Genomic DNA, 18,733 nt, shown 5'->3' with positions numbered 1-18,733 from the left:
CACTGTAGTAATAGGTGGAAACAATCTATTTTGGGTGAATGCTAAAAGAATTTCAGCCAAAGTGCAAATTTTCCCACTCAGATTGCATGTAAATGATTGCAGATCACAGGTAGGAATGGAGACAAGGTGAGCCAAGCTCCCAACATGAGAACCTCAGAGAGTTTGAGTCTTACTCATCTTTCTGTCCCTGCATCTGACATAATCTGGTCTACAAGGACTGGTGATCACTCCCCAAGCTTCCAGGCATCAGGATAAATATATTTTTTCAAGTGGACATTTGTGCATGTTCAGGATTTCTTTTTCTATGGATTCCAGGGATCAAGCTTTTGCCAACAGGTCATGGGCTCCACCCCTCCAATATGGTCCTTCCCTATGAAGTCATGGTTGCTGCTGCTGCTGAAACAGGTTATTATGAATAGCAACAATAATTCTCCTCCTTCCATCTTCTTGCAAGGAATCCAAACTGCTCACACAGTTTTCATCCTCCTCATTTTATACTCATCACAATGCTGTAAGGTGGGATACACTGAGCACTGATGGTTGGCCTGGAGTCAAGAACCCAGATCTCCTGAGTCCCAGAGTCTAGCACTTTACCCACTATGCCATGCTGGCTTTAATACATGCTATTAATGCTTCCCTTTTGGTACTGTCCATGTATGGCTGTGAAAGCTGGACCATAAGGAAGGCTGAGCGCCGAAGAATCGAGGCCTTTGAATTGTGGTGCTGGAGGAGATTCCTGCGAGTCCCTTGGACTGCAAGGCGATCAAACCGGTCAGTCCAAGAGGAGATCAACCCTGACTGCTCTTTAGAAGGCCAAGATGAAACTCAAAATCTTTGGCCACCTAATGAGAAGGAAGGACTCCCTGGAGAAGAGCCTAATGCTGGGCACAATAGATGGCAAAAGAAGGAGGGGACGGCAGAGGATGAGGTGGCTGGATGGAGTCACTGAAGCAGTTGGTGTGAGCTTAAGTGGACTCCAGGGGATGGTGGAGGACAGGAAGGCCTGGAGGAATGTTGTCCATGGGGTTGCGATGGGTTGGACAAGACTTCACAACTAACAACAATTAATGCTTGATTGAGATGATGGATTAGTATAGGCTCAGAATACCCATGAACATGAAATCATTGTCTGCTTGGCATATGTGGCTCTTCATTTTCCTCTGAGTGCAAAGATACATATTCAAGTACAACTTTATTTAATATACCAAAATGTTTGAGAGAACAGCAGAAGCTCAGAGGTACTCCCATAGGAATGGAAGCGTTACTTCCTTGCACGGTAACCTACAGAACTAGATAGTGGACATCTCCACCACACACACATCCCCTTTATTTTCCTGGCAGTTGCACCAGTTGTGCTTATGAGTTTTGGACTGTAGTGCTTGATTTGGGGCAAAGTATCTTCCCTATGAGCAGGGGCTCAAGGAGAATGCATTTCTTCCCAGCAGATGGAAAAGTTCCAGATACAAACTCTTTGAGATGCAGGCATGGACCATGTGGATTGAAGAGGGATACAAGTTTGTGGTGCACTGTTGGTACGGCTTGAATATCTAATAAGCAGGAGAAGTGGTGTAACGAAGTAATTTTAGACCCTGAACTTAATGCTCCTATGCAAGAGGAGTGGGTAGCCATGCAAGATTCCCAGCTGTGAGGCATGCCACTGAGATAGAGGGGACGGACGGACAGACGGATGGACGGACGGACGGATGGATGGATGGATGGATGGATTTTCCTGCTCCAACCAACAGCCTATGCTGAAAAATTGCTTTTGCGTCCTAGGAAATTGGGCATGCTGCAAGGTGTAACCCTTACTTCTGCTTAAACTTCGAGAGGACCCAGGTGAACTAGCAGAGATCTGAGGAAAGCAGTGAAGAATCACTGTTTTCCTGAAAGGTTTGGAATAAGATTGCTACTGACGTTGTCTACCTCTTATTCTGTCATTTCTATTTTATTGACTGCCATTTGACCATTTTAAACCCAGGATTTCAACTCGGCACCACTGCCATTCCTTGTCTAGGGAGCCATTCTCCATGCCAGAAGGGAGGGAGCGTGTGTGCCTACTGATCTTTTCATTTTGCATTCGCTCACGTTTTGTTGCCAGATAGATTTTACCAAGCATCTCTTTTGCTCTAGTAATGATTAGTTGCCCATTGCATTTCATTCAGTTGTTATCTGCAAAGTGCTTGGAGATGCAGTACATGGACACTTCTCCCACAAGAGGTTTACCGGATAAAATGAAAACACGGGTATCAATGGGCTGCTATTAGCAGGCCTGCGCTAAATAATCACGGTGTTTGTTCTTTTCTCGGAGCCAGCGGCATCAGATCTCTAGGGATTGAAAAGTGAGTGGCAGACACAGTACCAGAGACAAACATCAGCTTGGATGATGTTGGATCATGCATTCTGCTGCTGTGAAAGAACTGGCCACCGGTGGTATTATATTAATTGAAAGCTGTGGGCAGAGAAATAATAAGGTCAAGACTGGATTGTTGCTCCTCTTAGCAAGAGTCAGACCCAGATCATTCACCCAAGAGGGCTACAATCACAAGAATCTTTCCTCTTTCAAGAGGAAAGACAACAGAAGTATGTCATCGACACTGAGTTCAGCCCTCTTTGGACACAGGCGATGCGGCAGGCGAGCAAAGCTTTTGCTTTCACACCCTGCTAGTGCATTAGAGCCAACAGGTAGAAAAGGACTGAATTCTGCACCAGAGCAGTGATTAAATTAGGGCAGGAAATGAGGACAAGTTACAGAGCCAGGCAGGCTGGGGTGGGGTGGGATGGGATATGAAGAAAACACTCTGCGAGCAGCCAGTGATGAAGGCATCAGAAGCAAGCGCTGTTCTATTTCTGTCGTGCTCTCTGAGTTTAAAGGGGCAATCTGCTTGGACAGATTTTGTTTTAAAGCCTAGAATATCCAGGCTGTCTGGAGCACGCTGGGAGCTAGGCATATTTCTATCTACACATGCATAGGAATTGTGCCTTCTGGTGCTATGGAATTTTGATGCTTTGGCACATAGGAATTGTACCTGTTTTGCCTAAGTGCTCCATCCTTCCCCAGAGGTGGCCTGCCTGCATGCACCGGTTGCTGAGGAGCTGGGCAGGGGGAGGTCCTGCACCCCTCCTGCTGGAGGGACCCTGTGGGCAGCTGGTTTGCCACTGTGTGTACTGAGTGCTGGACTGGACGGACCTCCAGTCTTGTCCCGCAGGGCTTTTCTGATCTCTGATGATGCAAAACTGCACATCCTCAGAGGACTTAAAAATTTTCAGGCAGGCAAATAGGTTTGTGGTCATCCTAGCATATCAGGAATGAAGGAGTTGTCAACCATGGAGTGACAATGAGACATGGGGGATAGAAAAACGTGGGTTCTACATCACAACGGAAATAATACACAGGACTACCAAAAAAGAGTCCTCACATAAGACCTCCAAGCCCAGGTTCTAAGATGATGGAGCTGCACTATGGTAGTCAAGCAAGGCCTTTTTAATCTTCTGGTGATCAGGAGCACTACCAATTTTCATTCATTCATTCATTCATTCATTCATTCATTCATTCATTCATTCATTCATTATTTGATGTCTATCCCATCCTGTTAGCCGCACAGCTCCCTGGCAAAGCTCAATGTAACATTGAAACAATATAAGGGGTGGGAATGGGAAGAGAACATGACGTGGTACAACTGAAGTTGTTCAAAACTTTGAAGATCAAAGCCAGGATGGTGAATTGTACACCGAAGCCGACCGAGATAAAGAGCAGTGTATTCAATGCACCCAGCTCCATAAAGAGCTGGGCTGTTACACTTGGTCTCTCCTGCAGCCAAAGAGCAAGTTCTTAAGGGCAGCACACACTGCATTAAGAATGAATTATTGGGGTCAAACTCCACCACTGCAAAGGTATGAAAGACAAGCTGAGTCGGAAAAGGAAGTTCACTGTCTTATACATAGGATTTGGGAAAAATGCTGCAATCTACTAGCACTATCTCAAAATCCAAGCACTGCATTGGTTACACGTTTACTCCAGAGTTTCCAGATGGGATGAAATGGATGGACAAAATCAAAAACAGCTAAGGGGGGAAATGAGAAAAAGATGATATATATTTGGTGAACATGCATAGAAGATTGTCCCGAGCCCCCAGTAACACTAAGATTCAGGATAACCCAATGATGAACCACATATTCAGGAGCAAGAAAATAATGTAATACTTCTCATGGAGCCACGAAGTCCTGCAATAAGATGTCTGGCATTTCTTTTGACCATGGAGGTGTGCACAACTTGCGGTCAATTCCTGATGGAGTCAGCCCTGTTAAACATTAAAGGTAATAGTTCCAAACACATGGGGAAAAATGCACACAGGACATTTTCATGAGCACGCAGGGTGTATACAAAATATACACGCATGAAATGGAAGGATGGATGAAAACAAGGAAGCTCAGTATGGTAGGACAAATGGAAATCCTGGGTGGTCCATACTTGGCTCCCAGGCCAACAGTGCTGCTGGCTATTCCATTAAAATTTCACCTATAGCAAACTAGACAGCATCTTATCTGCGATCTTATTTGTTCTCTGTGGACTTTTGCACTCTTCAATTGATATACTCAATTGGGGGCTTGGTTGTGTTTTAATAACTCTCATTTGATATCAGCGTTGGGCCAAATTTGGGATCCATGTTCGACTGAGGAGGGTTGGGGAAGAATGATGATGAGAGAACCCCAAGTGAAAGGTAAAAGGGTCAATTGTCCAAAGTTGGCCATGCTGGCTTCTCTCCTGAGGTCTCCAAGTATCCACTCTACTTATCCTCCAAGTTTGACAGAGCCAACACGGCATACTGCTGGAGTTGCTTGCGCTCATCCAGGTTGTACTGCAGCTTCTCCAGGAGCTCAAAGTAGCGAAAGAGGGAATCGCGAGGCCAAACAACCTGCTCATCCTCATCAGCCTCATACAGGCCTGGTAGATTCTTGTAGATGTAGGTCTCCCAGTCCAAGATCCCAGTGTGGAATTCATGGGAGCTGTACTCCGGATACTCTGTGAATGGAACAACGGAGGTTGTCTCTGTGCTCTGTCTTTCTGGTGCAGTGCTCAACCGATCAAAATGAGCCTGGGCTGTGCTGTATCTCCTTTCCAGCAGCTCCATCTTAAATTTGTCTGCTTGTTTCTGCGTCTCAATCTGATGCACTTCCTCACTTAGGTCACTCCGAATGTTCTGGAAATTAGTGACCATGATGGCGACAAAGAGGTTCCTGAAAATGAAGGCCCCAATGAGAAGCCACAAACATACAAACAAGCCACTGATGACCTTGTTGATCTCTGGGACCTTCCAGGTGTCCTGCAGCAGAGCATACCAATGGTCCATGGTGAAGAGTATGAAGACAGTCACCAAAGAATTTGGCATGTCCGTGAAGTACATGTTGAACGTCAGGTCATCCCGATCGGAGCGGCTGTAACTCTCAAAGAAGAAAATGCCAGAGACAGCAAAGACGTAGAGGAAGAAGAGGAGGAGCACAAGGATGAAGGCCATGGCCTTCAGGGCTTTGGCGATGGCCATGATGAGAACCCGGACTTGCCGGACTCTGGAGAAGAGCTTTAAGCAGCGCAACACACGGCAAACCTGGAGCAGTCGGACAGCGGCCACGCTGTGGCTCTTGTCTGAGAGATAGATCAGTTCTGGGATAAAGGAAACGAGGGTGACGGTGAAGTCAAAGATGTTCCAGGGGTTATTCCAGTAGCGCCAAAAGCTAACGATCCAATGTAGCCCAATCTCAGCCATAAAGATGAAGACAATGACCCAGATGACCACCTCCACTGCTATTTTCATGTTCACCATCGTTTGACCCGTCATTTCTACTATCTCTGTTGAGATCATGAGGACCAGCATGTTCAGGAAGATGAGGAAGATGATGAAACCTTTGAAAAAATTGCTGTTCAGGATGGAAGATGCCCACATGGTCAGGGGGGGCCAGTGGCTGCAACGCACCTCGATACGGTTGCGCCAGCGTTTCTCTTGGGAGACCATCACTTTCCGAGAGGGGGCAATATTGAAGCGGACCAGCTGGTGGTGGTCTGTGAGCATCAGCTTCCTAAGTTTCTTCTTGTCCAGGAAATCCTGTATGTTGTGCCTTGGGACGGCATGGCTCAGTCCCCGCAGGTGGTCAATCAGGTAGAAGATATAGATCAACTTGGAACGAATGGCATCAGCTCGTGGATGCACCTCAAAGGGTACGTTCCCTTTATTTAAGGGACTATCTCCTGGGGATGGGGAGGCTGCCATGATGCCTGCTCACAATATATACACAGTATACACAGAGAAGACAGGAAGGTTCTCCTCACTGCATGATAAAGTCCAGAAATGACTTCACAGTGGTGAACACTTGAGTGTCCCAACATTCCGCTAGCAAAAGGGATGTGGTTCCATCAACAGAGAGAAGAACACACATTCTTAGTTGGCGCAATCCAGAGAATCCAGTTACAAAGCATTTTCTCCCCACAGCTCTCCATGAGGACACAAGGCAGGATATGTGGAAGCAATCAATACTTAATTGATCGGCTGCAATCCTATTTAATTTGCCAGCCTCTGCGATGTTAGCAGCTGGACTACTCCATCTAACCCTGCAGGGCTCCCTCATACTTGTGGTGGGACCGGGAAGACATTCTTTCTGCTCTTGACATTGCTGGCACTGTTCCACAGTAGCCCAACACTGGACCGGACTATTGAATGATCTGTGTTTTTCCGTGCCTGTTCACCTTAAAGGTGGGCAGAGACACCTCTTTACCACTTCAGTCCCTCCTGGAGGATAGCCATAGATGCAATGAAGCCGGCAGGACACAAAGACAAGTGTCCTCAGCCCTGCTCCCTTCAGAGGGATCTAGATCTATCAGCTATACTTTTCCCCAGGACTCTAGTCTCAAGTACTGTCTCTCTTGCAGATGAAAAACTTGGTTGTGGTTTTGCTAAATTATCTGCACTGGAATAAATCTACCCTGGCCAAATTCCAGTGATGAATTCACCATTCATCTGCACTGGCCAAATGAAGTAGTTCCAGCTGTTCCCTACATGGGGAAGGTCACGATGTACCTGCCTGCCATACACCTGTTGAAGGTGAAAACCTATTGGAGAAAAGAGATGACGATCCGAATAAAGCACTGACATGTTTGAATGCACAGGTATTTAAAATCAGTCTAACAGCAAAGCACTCAGAGACCTGGACTGGATGGACGAATCTGCCAGGTTTGATTTCTCCATATCCATTTAAAACACACGCGCGCGCACACACGCACACAAACACGGGGGCAGGGGGTATTTTTGTCTCAAGGAGCAGGAACTTAATCCATTTTGCTAAAGTCAGACCCACACTGAACGGAAATTTCCAGCCATCTCCACTTCCCTTATCTCCTCAGGCTAATTTTGTATTATTGTTGTTGCTGTTGCTGCTGCTGCTGCTGCTGCTGCTGATGTTATTCATGTCTATACCACCCCACAGTAAATGCTCTGGATGGTTTACACAATCCATAAAAATGAATGACAAACATATCAGAAAAAATCAGATTTTGAACAGACAAAAATCAGATGATAAAAACAGACAAAACAAGGAATGCCAAGACAGTGACCCTGCAAAATTCCTGCTCAGCTCCCCGAGGCCCCTGGGTGGCCAAGTAAGTCTTTAAAAGCCTCAGCGAAGAGGGCTGTTGTAACCTGGCACCTATAAGATGGCAGATTCAGGGCCAGCCAGGCGGATGGGGGCCACCCCTGAGAAAGCCCCCCTCCCCTTGTTGCCACCCACTTCCGCCCCTCGGAGTCGGAATGCCCCAGACAGGGAGCGAAGCCTCCAAACAGATGGTGTTTCGCACGAGAGGTTAGCTGTGTCAGGGCCTCCGCGGCAGGGCTTGATTCCTGGCGCGTGCCGTGCGAGTCCTGAGACACTCCCCAAGGACTTGGACCCAGGGCCGTGGCAAAGCCAACTGGCCTCTGGGGAGCTCATCCCGGGGAATCTAATAGATTCCCACCGCCGAGCTGGATTCCGCACACATCCCCAAGGTAGACCCCGCCAAAAGGCATAGGCCACCCTCCTCCTCCATGCAGAGGGGGCATGGAGACCTACGGTGGGACAAGCCACGTCTTCTTGCCTGGTTGTCCCACTGCAGCCATCATTCTCTACCCCACACCAGTAACGTAAGTGGGAAAACATGCTCCTTTGGACATGTCTTGGACTCCCATATGCCAGCTTGCAGGAGAAGAACTGGTAGGGATGAGGATTCCACTTCGATTCATCTTTTTTATCAGGATTGACCCATCTCACGCTCTCTGAACCAAACACAGGCTCAGATGCAATCTGCAGCTGAAATCCATATATTTCTGAGCGTGCGGTGTGAGTCATGGGTTGAAAAAATGTGTTCTACAGCATGCCGAGATGTGAAAGATGCAGATAAAAAGTGGTCTTTAAAAATGCACTTTTAATCTTTGATCCATGGGAGCAGAAGGCATGCATGCCAAAGATGTGCACCACTGATGCATACCTTTGGGGGGGGGGGGAATGCATGAAAATTCACACAGGTTGTCATGCAATCAGTAACAGTAATAACACAATCTGATACATAAATGAGTTGGAACAAGCTTTGCAATGGAATTCAGAGAATGTCAGCAACATCGGCTCACGATTTGCTGATGTGCGCATCCCTAAAGACTTATCTCTAAATGCTGCCATATGTATTTATTTTATTTACTGAGTTTGTTTGAGAGGATATTGGAAGGTGTGGGGAGTTTTAGCACATTAAAAAAGCAGCAGGTGAAGGCAAACCATGGTACTGGGGAAGCAATCAGACAAGTAACGCTCCTCACACATAAATGCATAGCTGCTACAGCAGCTACAGAGAGCCAGTGTGGTGGATTAGTTCAAGCACTGTGCTGGGGACCTGGGATATCTGGGTTCAAGTCCCCACTCAGTCATAAGACTCCCTGTTCCTCTGAGTTTTGCTTTCCCCTTACCAGTCAGGAAGGAGGGAGGCTCACACAGCAATAAACGAACAAATAAAATAAAAAATAAAAAGAAGGGAGACAGCTACTGAAGAGAAGCAATTCTCACGCTTACATATTCCAGAAAAGAAAAAAGAGAAAAGAATGCTATGTTTCCAGTTCTAATTCAGGGAGGGAAATTGTGGTTCAGTTATTAAATGACCAAGAAAAAATCCCCTAGATCCCTTTTTACAAGAATCTAGTGCAGCTTTTTCCAAACCTGGGTCTGCAGATATCATTGTACTACAACTCCCATTACGCCTGACAACTGGCCAGGCTGGGTAGGGTGATGGGAGTGGGAATCCACCAATAACTGGGTACCCAAGACTGGGAAAGTCTGATTTAGGATGAAATTAGGTGTCATTACAGCTCGGAAACACTAGAGGGAGCAATCTCTTTGCATACAAACCATTTTCCCTGTTACTATCTTGCGTTGTGAAACTCAGGGAGGGAGTAAAGAAAGCCCCGTCAGGCATCTATTTCAGATACTGCTGGCTTCGAGCTTTGCAGTAAAAGCTTTCTCTTCTTGAATCCCATTACATCTCTATGCAGGCCATTAGTTAATTAAGTGACGTTACAAGAGTCTTTGATTGTCTGAATCTGCCATTTCTCTTTGCCAGCTGTCTTTAAGGATTTACCTCCGCCACACACGCAGAATTTGGAAAACAAATACAGAACTGAGGCACGGCAAAAAGAAGAAAATCCATTCCCGTGGGACCATGCCAAATCTGTCTCCTTCTGCCAGATGCATTATTAAATCACCGGGTTGCTGGGGGATTTTATGTGCTTGCTTTCTCCCCAAGCTACGGGGATCCTCTCGGCCTTTGCAACGAAAGGGGGAAATGAACACCTTGCCAACCCTGCTATTTTCATGTTCTTCTTGCTAGTGTCAAAATGGAGGATGGCTTCCCTTACCCTTCACCTAAAAGTAGCACTTCTGGGATATTCTTGGTTTTCTTTTTGGAAAATAAAGAACAGGAAACTTACTGAATGAGCAAAGTTTGGTTATTTCTTTTTACTGTGTTCTTCTTGCAGCCATCAGGAAAGCATTTATGAGATTCACTGGCTACACACAAACTAAAATTAGGACTGAGACAAATGTCTCAGCCTTGAATTTACATCCAGGCACAAGACCTGTTTCAGGAATACCTCCCAAATTTCAGATCTGAGTTTTGAAGTGAAGTGTTTTCCTCTACAAGCGAGATTGAACTCCTCAGTTTTTCCTGCAGGCCTGAAGGAGTACATGCTTCTTATCTGGAATAATCTTCCATTTTTTTAGTCTTCTTCCAGTCCATTGCCAACCTCCAGTATGGACTCAGGATCACAACAACCTTCTTGAGATGGAAAGGAAAGATAGAGCTTGTCTCCGTGTTGGGGACACCACACTCAAAAATCTCAGATTACCTGTCTCAGCTGTTCCATGATGATGAGAAAGAGTATGAGGGATTTTGTTTGGTTCAGTCTTTGGTGAAGAACTTCCTGCATTCATAAATATCTTCCTAAACAGAATGGAAAGAATTTGAGATTATAAACATGCCAATGGTGAAGAAAGCAAAAGCGACAGATCCACACAACCCTATTCTGCCTATTCTTATGTTCCTCTGGTGTTCAGGAACTGCTGCTTCTGAACGTGGAGCCTCAATGTAGATAACAGCCACGGGTGGACTTTCTCTACCCATGAGGACCAAAAAGGAGATGACAACCATGTGTAGTCGCCATTCTTGCTTCTCCCTTGCTTTTTGTGCTGGCTCTCATGAAGGTGACTTATTCAGCAGCAAGATGGTTCCAAAGCCCACCTTCCAAAGTGGGCTAAAGCGAAGAGACAAAGCTTTGCACTGGGTCACCTTGGTCTTTAGCCATGGGGATTTTTATTTGCTTGGAAGGTAACTTAGGAATCAGGCAAGCTAGAGGTTAAAATGGCATTCCTCTCCGTGAGGAAGAATACTTTTGCAGTGCTTGTTTTTAATCTTTTCTTTGTGGAAAAGGGAAAAGCGACAGTTACTCAACAAAGCCCTCCAAGAGATGATATGCGTGGCTCAGGAGAAACACAACCCAAAGGCTACTGCTGCAAATGAAGGAGCTAACTGTTTCTGACAAGTGAAAACATGTGATCTGCAGGCTCCTGCTTCTTGTCACAAGGTCCAACAGACTGACGAGTTGAGCTTCTCGAACGTAGTGCTCCTATAATTCCACTGACTCATTTGGCTGGCCTCTCTCCTCCATCACTTTCTTATGACAAGCTGCTGGCAGTGAAGTTCCAAACAGTCCTCCTGTTACTCACCTGCCAAATGTGGCTCAGCATCTTGTCACCTAGCATTATCTTGGCAGGAGAAGAGGTGGTGCTCTGGAATTCTTTGCACCCTCAGCATGGTTCCATATTTTTGGTTTGGTTACTCCCTTACAAATATAATGGACATGCTCAGGGGTCGTACTTGTCTTGCTCAGTCACAAAGTCATGTCCGACTCCTCGTGACCCCATGGGCAACATTCCTCCAGCTCCTCCTGTCCTCCACCATCCCCCAGAGTCCACCCAAGCCCACACCCACCTCTCCAGTTACCCCATTCAGCCACCTCAACCTCTGCTGTCCCCTTCTCCTTTTGCCTTCAATTGTTCCCAGCATCAGGGCCTTCTCCAGGGAGTCCTTCCTTCTCATTAGGTGGCCAAAGTAGTGGTATACACACCTCACCAACAGAATGAGGAAACACTGTCTGGTCTTCAGTACTGGACACTGACAATAGAGAAACTCAAAGAACTGAGGAAGGAATTCTATCTGGGTGAAGACACTGAGTGAGCCATGACGACCTAGTAGAGGAGGCTCATTTTCTCCTACACATGTTTAGGCAGAGAAAAGTCATACAACTCCCAACATTTCCTAGCCCCCATAGTTGATTTGAGATTTGCAGGACTTTTCTCTGCCTAAACATGCATTGGATTCTACTTTTATTGATACTACCCAAGTTAAAAGGCTATAACTCTTTCCCCAATGCTATTTTTAGAGAAAGACAAATCTGTCTTTGTCAGTCTCTCTCAGTTACTCAATTTCCCAAATGAAGTGCAAATGTGAAGCATTTCTCCAGCCCATCCCAAATATGAGGGGCAGGGTGTTAAATCTGCATGAAAATTCATAAGCATTTTTGTGCCCAGTTTTTTTAAATACATGAGTTTTTGTATGTGTTTGTGCCTAACATGAACATGTTTTGCAAACAACTTTCTTAGCATAATGCATTTTAACGATCTTTTCCATTATATACAAAATTCCACTGCAAAATTGGAAGAAGTGCAAATGTTGCAGAAGTTTGCATAATGGTTCAAAAGTGTGAGCTAAATCAATCATGCCTCCCCTATCCCTAGTTACTGCAACAGGGAGACTCATAACAAGCATGTTCCAGTGACCTGGTGTATGAATGTATACATACAACAAGACTAAATATAGGCATTTGTATATCAGTTTACATCCAAGATGATGATATGATGATGATGATGATGATGATGGGCCATAATGACACCAAATGATTTAGGTGACTTAAACGCAACAGGGAGTGTAAGAAGCCCCAAAATTACCTTTCCAGATTGGGAGAACTGGCATCCAAATGACAAATGCAGTTCAATGTAAGCAAGTAGAAAGTGATACGTACAGGGGAAAATTATCCCAAATTCACATATAGCTGAGCTAGCCGAGCAGGAAAAAAATCTTGGGGTTGTCTTGGATGGTGACTCCCCTATGCAGAAATATTAGAAGATGTGGGACTGGTTAACTTAAGTGAAAGGAGAAGGAAGGAAGACAGGGTAAAGGTGGACAATGTTATGCATAGTATGGAGAAGGTAGATGGAGAAGCATTTTCTTCTTCCTTTCTCATAATACTAAATCTAGGATCATCCCATCAAATCAATGGGTGGAAAATTCAGGGCAAACAAAAGAAGGTTGTTGTTGTTGTTAGTTGCGAAGTCCCGTCCGACCCATCGCGACCCCATGGACAACATTCCTCCTGGCCTTCCTGTCCTCCACCATCCCCCGGAGTCCACATAAGCTCACCCCAACTGCTTCAGTGACTCCATTTAACAACCTCATCCTCTGCCGCCCCCTTCTCCTTTTGCCGTCAATTGTTCCCAGCATTAGGCTCTTCTCCAGGGAGTCCTTCCTTCTCATTAGGTGGCCAAAGTATTTGAATTTCATCTTCACTATCTGGCCTTCCAAAGAGCAGTCAGGGTTGATCTCCTCTAGGACTGACTGGTTTGATCGCCTTGCGGTCCAAGGGAATCGCAGGAGTCTGCTCCAGCACCACAATTCAAAGGCCTCAATCCTTTGGCACTCAGCCTTCCTTATGGTCCAACTTTCACAGCCATACATCGCAACTGGGAAAACCATAGCCTTGACTATACGCACTTTTGTTGGCAGGGTGATGTCTCTGCTTTTTAGTATGCTGTCTAGATTTGCCATAGCGTTCCTCCCCAGGAGCAAGCGTCTTTTAATTTCTTGGCTGCAGTCCCCGTCTGCGGTGATCTTGGAGCCCAGGAAAATAAAAGAAGCTAGTTCTCCACACAGTGCATGGTTACACTATTAAGTTCACTTCCAGAAGATGTAGTGATGGCCATCAGTTTGGACGGCTTCAAAAAGCGGTTTGACTTATTCAGGGAAAAGGCTACTAGTCCTGAGTTTCACATGCTACCCCCAGTGTCAGAAGTCGTATGCCTGTGTAGACCAGCTGCCGGGGAACATGGGCAGGAGGGTGCTGCTTCTCTCATGTCATGCTGGTGGGTTTCCCATGGGCAACAGGCTGGCCACTGTGTGAACAGGACGCTGGACTGGATGGTCCCTTTGCTCCAATCCTCCACAGCTTGTCCTGTGCTGCCCATCTTTCTGTTGCAGCAGATGCCAGTCTGTCACTCCAAAGATCCAGGCTGCTAAATTGCTTCTTTCTCCATTCTGTGCTGTCGGAGAAATTGTGCAGCATCCCAAGGGCACCAAGTATCCCCTTCCTTCACATCCCTACAGTAGGTCTTTGGAGATTTCCTGCATTACTCAGAAGACTTATCCATGGTTGTCAAGAGGCATTTCTCAGTGAGGAATCTGAAAACCTCTGAATCCCTAAATGTGAGCAACCTCAACTTAACTCATTGGGAGAGAATAAGCACAACAAAGACCCTTTCCAGTCTGTTTTGGACGTCAAAAATTCCCATTTGTTGAGCTTTGATACATGAGAAGCAGAAATGATGCATATCTACTTGCAATCCAATTGCCCTTTGAGATGGGTCTCTATTTTTCATCGCTCCTACACAACAGTCCTGCAAGGTAGCTTAGACTGAAAATCCCATAATCCTTGTCCATATGCCACAAATCATTGTCCTTGTGGAAGTTCTAGTCCAAAAATCGGAAGAGAACCAGTTTGTCAATGCTTCCTGTAATTGCTATGGGGAAACAGGTCATAGCATAAAGTCTTCTGGGTCCCAGGTTGTTTTGTTTGTTTTTCACTTAAAGTGGGAGTGTCATAGGATTGAATAGTCAAACCTTCCTTGTCATAAAGCGGCACACCACTGAAAAGGCTTGGATAAAACCTTTCTCTGCCATGTGTTAGTTCTCAAGGGGAAGGGAGTTTTGAAGACATTTTGTCCGCTAGCAAAAGATGCCAATTTCTGCCTAAATCATGACATCTCGTCTTTACTTTTGCATGGTTTTCCATCTATGCCAAGAAGGCCCATACAAATGGACATTCAGTAAAGCCCCCCTACTATCCCCCCTGCAAATTGTAACCACTCCGCAGTGTGCTATAAATAGATTCCAATTACTAACCAACAAGCAAAGGCAGCCAAGAATATTTCCAACGGCTGCTCTTCTTTCTGAGCTCTTGATTTCTCCTTGATGGGAAAGGAGGGGAGTGACATTCGGTGCTGGCAAAACCTACATTTACACTTAGTTTTTGGATCACTCTTTGTTTATACTTTGTCCTTTCTTCCAGATTGTCCTCCCTCCCATCCTCTGGCACTGCTGCCGCAAACACGCGCATTGGATGCCTCTTGCTTATCTGCCAAATTTCTGGGATGCAACACTGATCCATCGCTGCAAAGGAATATGTTGCAAAGCGCTCCCTGGGTTTATTGAATCTAGCAGGACTTTGTAACATGGAATGACAGGGCTAGGAACATTCAACTTGCTAGCCCTCCGGCACTGTCCGTTTCTCCTCTCTCACCAAACTTGTCACTTGATTGTTCTTAAACAGGTTTGCTTCTTGCTATAAATCAATCAGTCAGTTATTCTGGGAAGAGAAAGAAAAGAATCCTAAAGTGGGCCATTCAAGCATGCTTTTTACGGGGCGTTTTCTGAGTTGGGAAGACAGAAGAGGAGCTAAAGGAAACATAGCGAATCTGAAGGGGTCTTCCGTGTCATCTAGTCTGACCCCCTGGCTCCAGCAGCTCCACTCATGCAATACCCAACATGGGCTTGCCCAGTCTTTCCTTGAATGTCCTCACTGTTGGGGCCCTCACCACCTCCCATGGAAACAAATGCTATGTCCTCGGGGTCCTAACCATCAGGAAGTACTTCCTGACATCCAACCTGAAATCTGGTTCTGGAAGGAAAAGAGCCCCGGCCTAAACCAAGTGTTTGGGGGCTAAGATAAGACCTCCTGAGTCAGACTGAAATCTGCCATCAGGAAAATGTGTCATGTCCTCAGACCAACTGACGACTTCCTTGCAACAGTGGAGTTTGGGCATTGCGCTAGGTGATAACAAGTTCCATGATCCTACACATAATCATCACCACCCCCATCTTGCCTTCTATTGCCACCTTCATTTCTTCAGCTAAATTTAAATGAATCTTTCCCCATATATCAACATGACTTGTTGAATCCATTCTTCTGGTTTGCATTAGTCAATGGATAATAGTAGAATTTTGGTGTCTGTTCAGAACCATACATGTACAATTGGGCAACATCTATCAGATGTCTGAAAATAATCTAGATTCAGATATACTTCCAATTGTTGAGAACGCCCAATGGTATTACGGGACCCAATAAATCTGCAGTCCCACCAAGAGGTTGTCTTGTTTCCACCTCTTCTTCCCACACTTGCTGAAGAAAAGTGGAGGGACCAGCGCTCCCAATGGTTGAGGGCTTAAGACTTCAATTCTGGAATGCTTCCAGAAAACCATCCCCTGATGGTGTACAAGTTCACAGTGCTTGTAGTGTGTGAACATTGGAGGGCTACAGTAGAGGTTTCTGGAAACCCAGCCTATTTCAGAAAGATTTGGTAAGGAGGATTCCCAGAAACACCTGTGAAACATCAGTTTATGGAGGGAAGTGGATCCAGTTCAATATGGAAGCAGGATAAGCAGATGCAAGAATTTTAGTAACTAGCAAGAAGAAGTGGCGGGGGGGGGGGGGAGGAAGGAGAAGGCAACCTAAGTACTAGTCCTAGTGGAAGCAATTAATGTAATTCCAGTGTTTTAGAGAAGAAATTGTGAGCAGCACTTTTTTACAAGTGAAAAGAACATAAGAGCTTTGCTGCTTTGGTCTACTACAAACCCAGACAGCAAGCAAGCTTTTAACATGTACCACTTCTGCATCTGTCCCTCAAGCACCTGAGCAAGGAATTCTTGTTCCAAAATGCACAGAGCTATGTTAAACCATTTCTAGCATTACTCTGACATTTCTCTGCCTGCCTGCTTTGCTGGGCCAAGACCTCGCCACCATTGTGGGTTTCCGTTTCCCTATGGCTGGTATTCACACAAGCAATCCTCTTGCTGAAAGCTTCTCATCCATTCTGGTCCACCGGTGAGGCCCTGCTGTATGGTCTACCAACTTCAGCAATACTAGGGAGACCAGAACAAGCCTTTTGAATTAGCTGCATGCTTATGATAGGATTCCCTCTGAAAAAGAGTTATATTACCTCCCTCTCCCTTGAGCAGGGCTTTTTTTGTCATAGAACGCATCGGAACAGCGTTCCGGCACCATTTTTTAATGGATTTTTCCAAGTGATTGTGAATCAACCTGTTGGGCATAGTAGATCGGCAGCAAAAATCATTAACATAGTGCCTGAGGGCTGCTTGTGTGTCGGCGCTGATTGTCGGTGCTGATCGTGAGGGAGCTGCTCGGCTTGGGACGCTGCTCGGCTTGGGATCGGTCGTGTGGTTGCGCGCTGAGTGCGTACTGCCGGCAGCGACGTTTATGTGTGTGTAGAGTGACTGGCTACATGCAAAAGGTAAATAAGTTCTTTATTTCAAAAAAAGTTCGTGAATTGAAAATCTTTTTTAGTGTAAAAGTGTGACCCCAAGACGTGAGTTCCAGCACTTTTTTTACAAATAAAAGCACTGCCCTTGAATATTAGGTAGCCAGCAAGGGCTTCTTCTTTCCACCATGCTTTTGTTGTGTTTGCTGCACACTCCCCTATTGCTGCCATTTTAATGGGCTTTAAACAGTTTCTATTGGGTTGGCCCCCTTCCTGGATCACTGCCTTGTCATGGCGAAGGGGCTTGCGTAGCCCAATGAAGCTCTGAGCCATGCCGTGCGGGGCCACCCAAGATGGACAGGTCACACCAGAGGGCTCTGACAAAACATGATCCACTGGAGAAGGAAATGGCAACCCACTCCAGTATCTTTGCCATGAAAACCCCATGGACAGTACCAAAAGGCAAAAAAATATGACGCCGGAAGATGAGCCCCTCAGGTTGGAAGGTGTCCAATATGCTACTGGGGAAGAGCAGAGGGGTAGTACTAGTAGCACCAGAAAGAATGAAGAGACTGGGTCAAAGCCGACAGGACACTCAGTTGCAGCTGTATCTGGTGGTGAAAGGAAAGTCCGATGCTGCAAAGAGCTATACTCCATAGGAACCTGGAATGTAAGATCCATGAATCAAGGCAAGCTGGTCAAATAAGAGATGACGAGATTGAACATCGACATCTTAGGGATCAATGAACTAAAATGGACAGGAGTGGGCAAATTTAATTCAGATGACCATCAGGTGTACTACTGCGGGCAAGAATCCCTCAGAAGAAATGGAGTAGCCTTCATAGTCAATAAAAGAGTAGGAAAAGCAGTACTGGGATACAACCTCCAAAATGACAGAATGATCTCAGTTCAAATCCAAGGCAAACCATTCAACATCACAGTAGTCCAAGTCTATGGCCCAACCACTGGTGCTGAAGAGGCCAAGTTGACCGGTTCTTTGAAGGCCTACAATGCCTTCTACAATTAACACCAAAAAATGATGTCCTTATCATCATGGGGGATTGGAATGCTAAAGTAGGAAGCCAAAAGATAACTGGAATAACAGGCAAGTTTGGCCTTGGAGTAAAAAATGAAGCAGGGCACAGGCTGGTAGAATTTTGTCAAGAGAATACGATGGTCATAGCAAACACTCTTTTCCAACAACCCAAGAGATGACTCTACACATGGACATCACCAAATGGTCAACACAGAAATCAGATTGACTATGTGCTCTGCATCCAAAGATGGAGAAGCTCTATACAGTCAGTAAAAACTAGACCAGGAGCTGACTGTGGCTCAGATCAAGAGCTTCTGGTTGCAATATTTAGGCTTAAATTGAAGAAAGTAGGGAAAAGCACTAGGCAACTCAGGTATGACCTAAATCATATCCCTGATGAATATACAGTAGAGGTGACAAATAGATTTAAGGAATTAGATCTGATACACAGAGTGCCTGAAGAACTATGGATGGAGGTTTGCAACATTGTACAAGAGGCTGCAACTAAAATCATCCCAAAGAAAAAGAAATGCA

At 45.6% G+C, this 18,733-nt stretch overlaps 2 protein-coding genes across 2 annotated transcripts in view; both read right to left on the bottom strand.

Moving 5' to 3' along the window:
- The window catches only part of LOC123035014, a 74,365-nt gene that overhangs the window by 35,725 nt on the left and 19,907 nt on the right, over positions 1 to 18,733 (bottom strand). The gene's annotated exons all lie outside the window — the stretch shown is intronic.
- On the bottom strand, positions 4,785 to 6,263 carry CATSPER2 (cation channel sperm associated 2). Its single transcript, XM_044452844.1, has one exon. It carries the CDS (start codon positions 6,261 to 6,263, stop codon positions 4,785 to 4,787), a length of 1,479 nt encoding a protein of 492 aa, XP_044308779.1.

Source organism: Varanus komodoensis, unplaced genomic scaffold (genome assembly GCF_004798865.1).
Source record: "Varanus komodoensis strain SLA01 unplaced genomic scaffold, ASM479886v1 scaffold75, whole genome shotgun sequence".
Lineage (NCBI taxonomy): Eukaryota > Metazoa > Chordata > Lepidosauria > Squamata > Varanidae > Varanus > Varanus komodoensis.
Note: the sequence above shows the minus strand (reverse complement) of the source record. Positions and strands in the feature narration are given on the sequence as shown.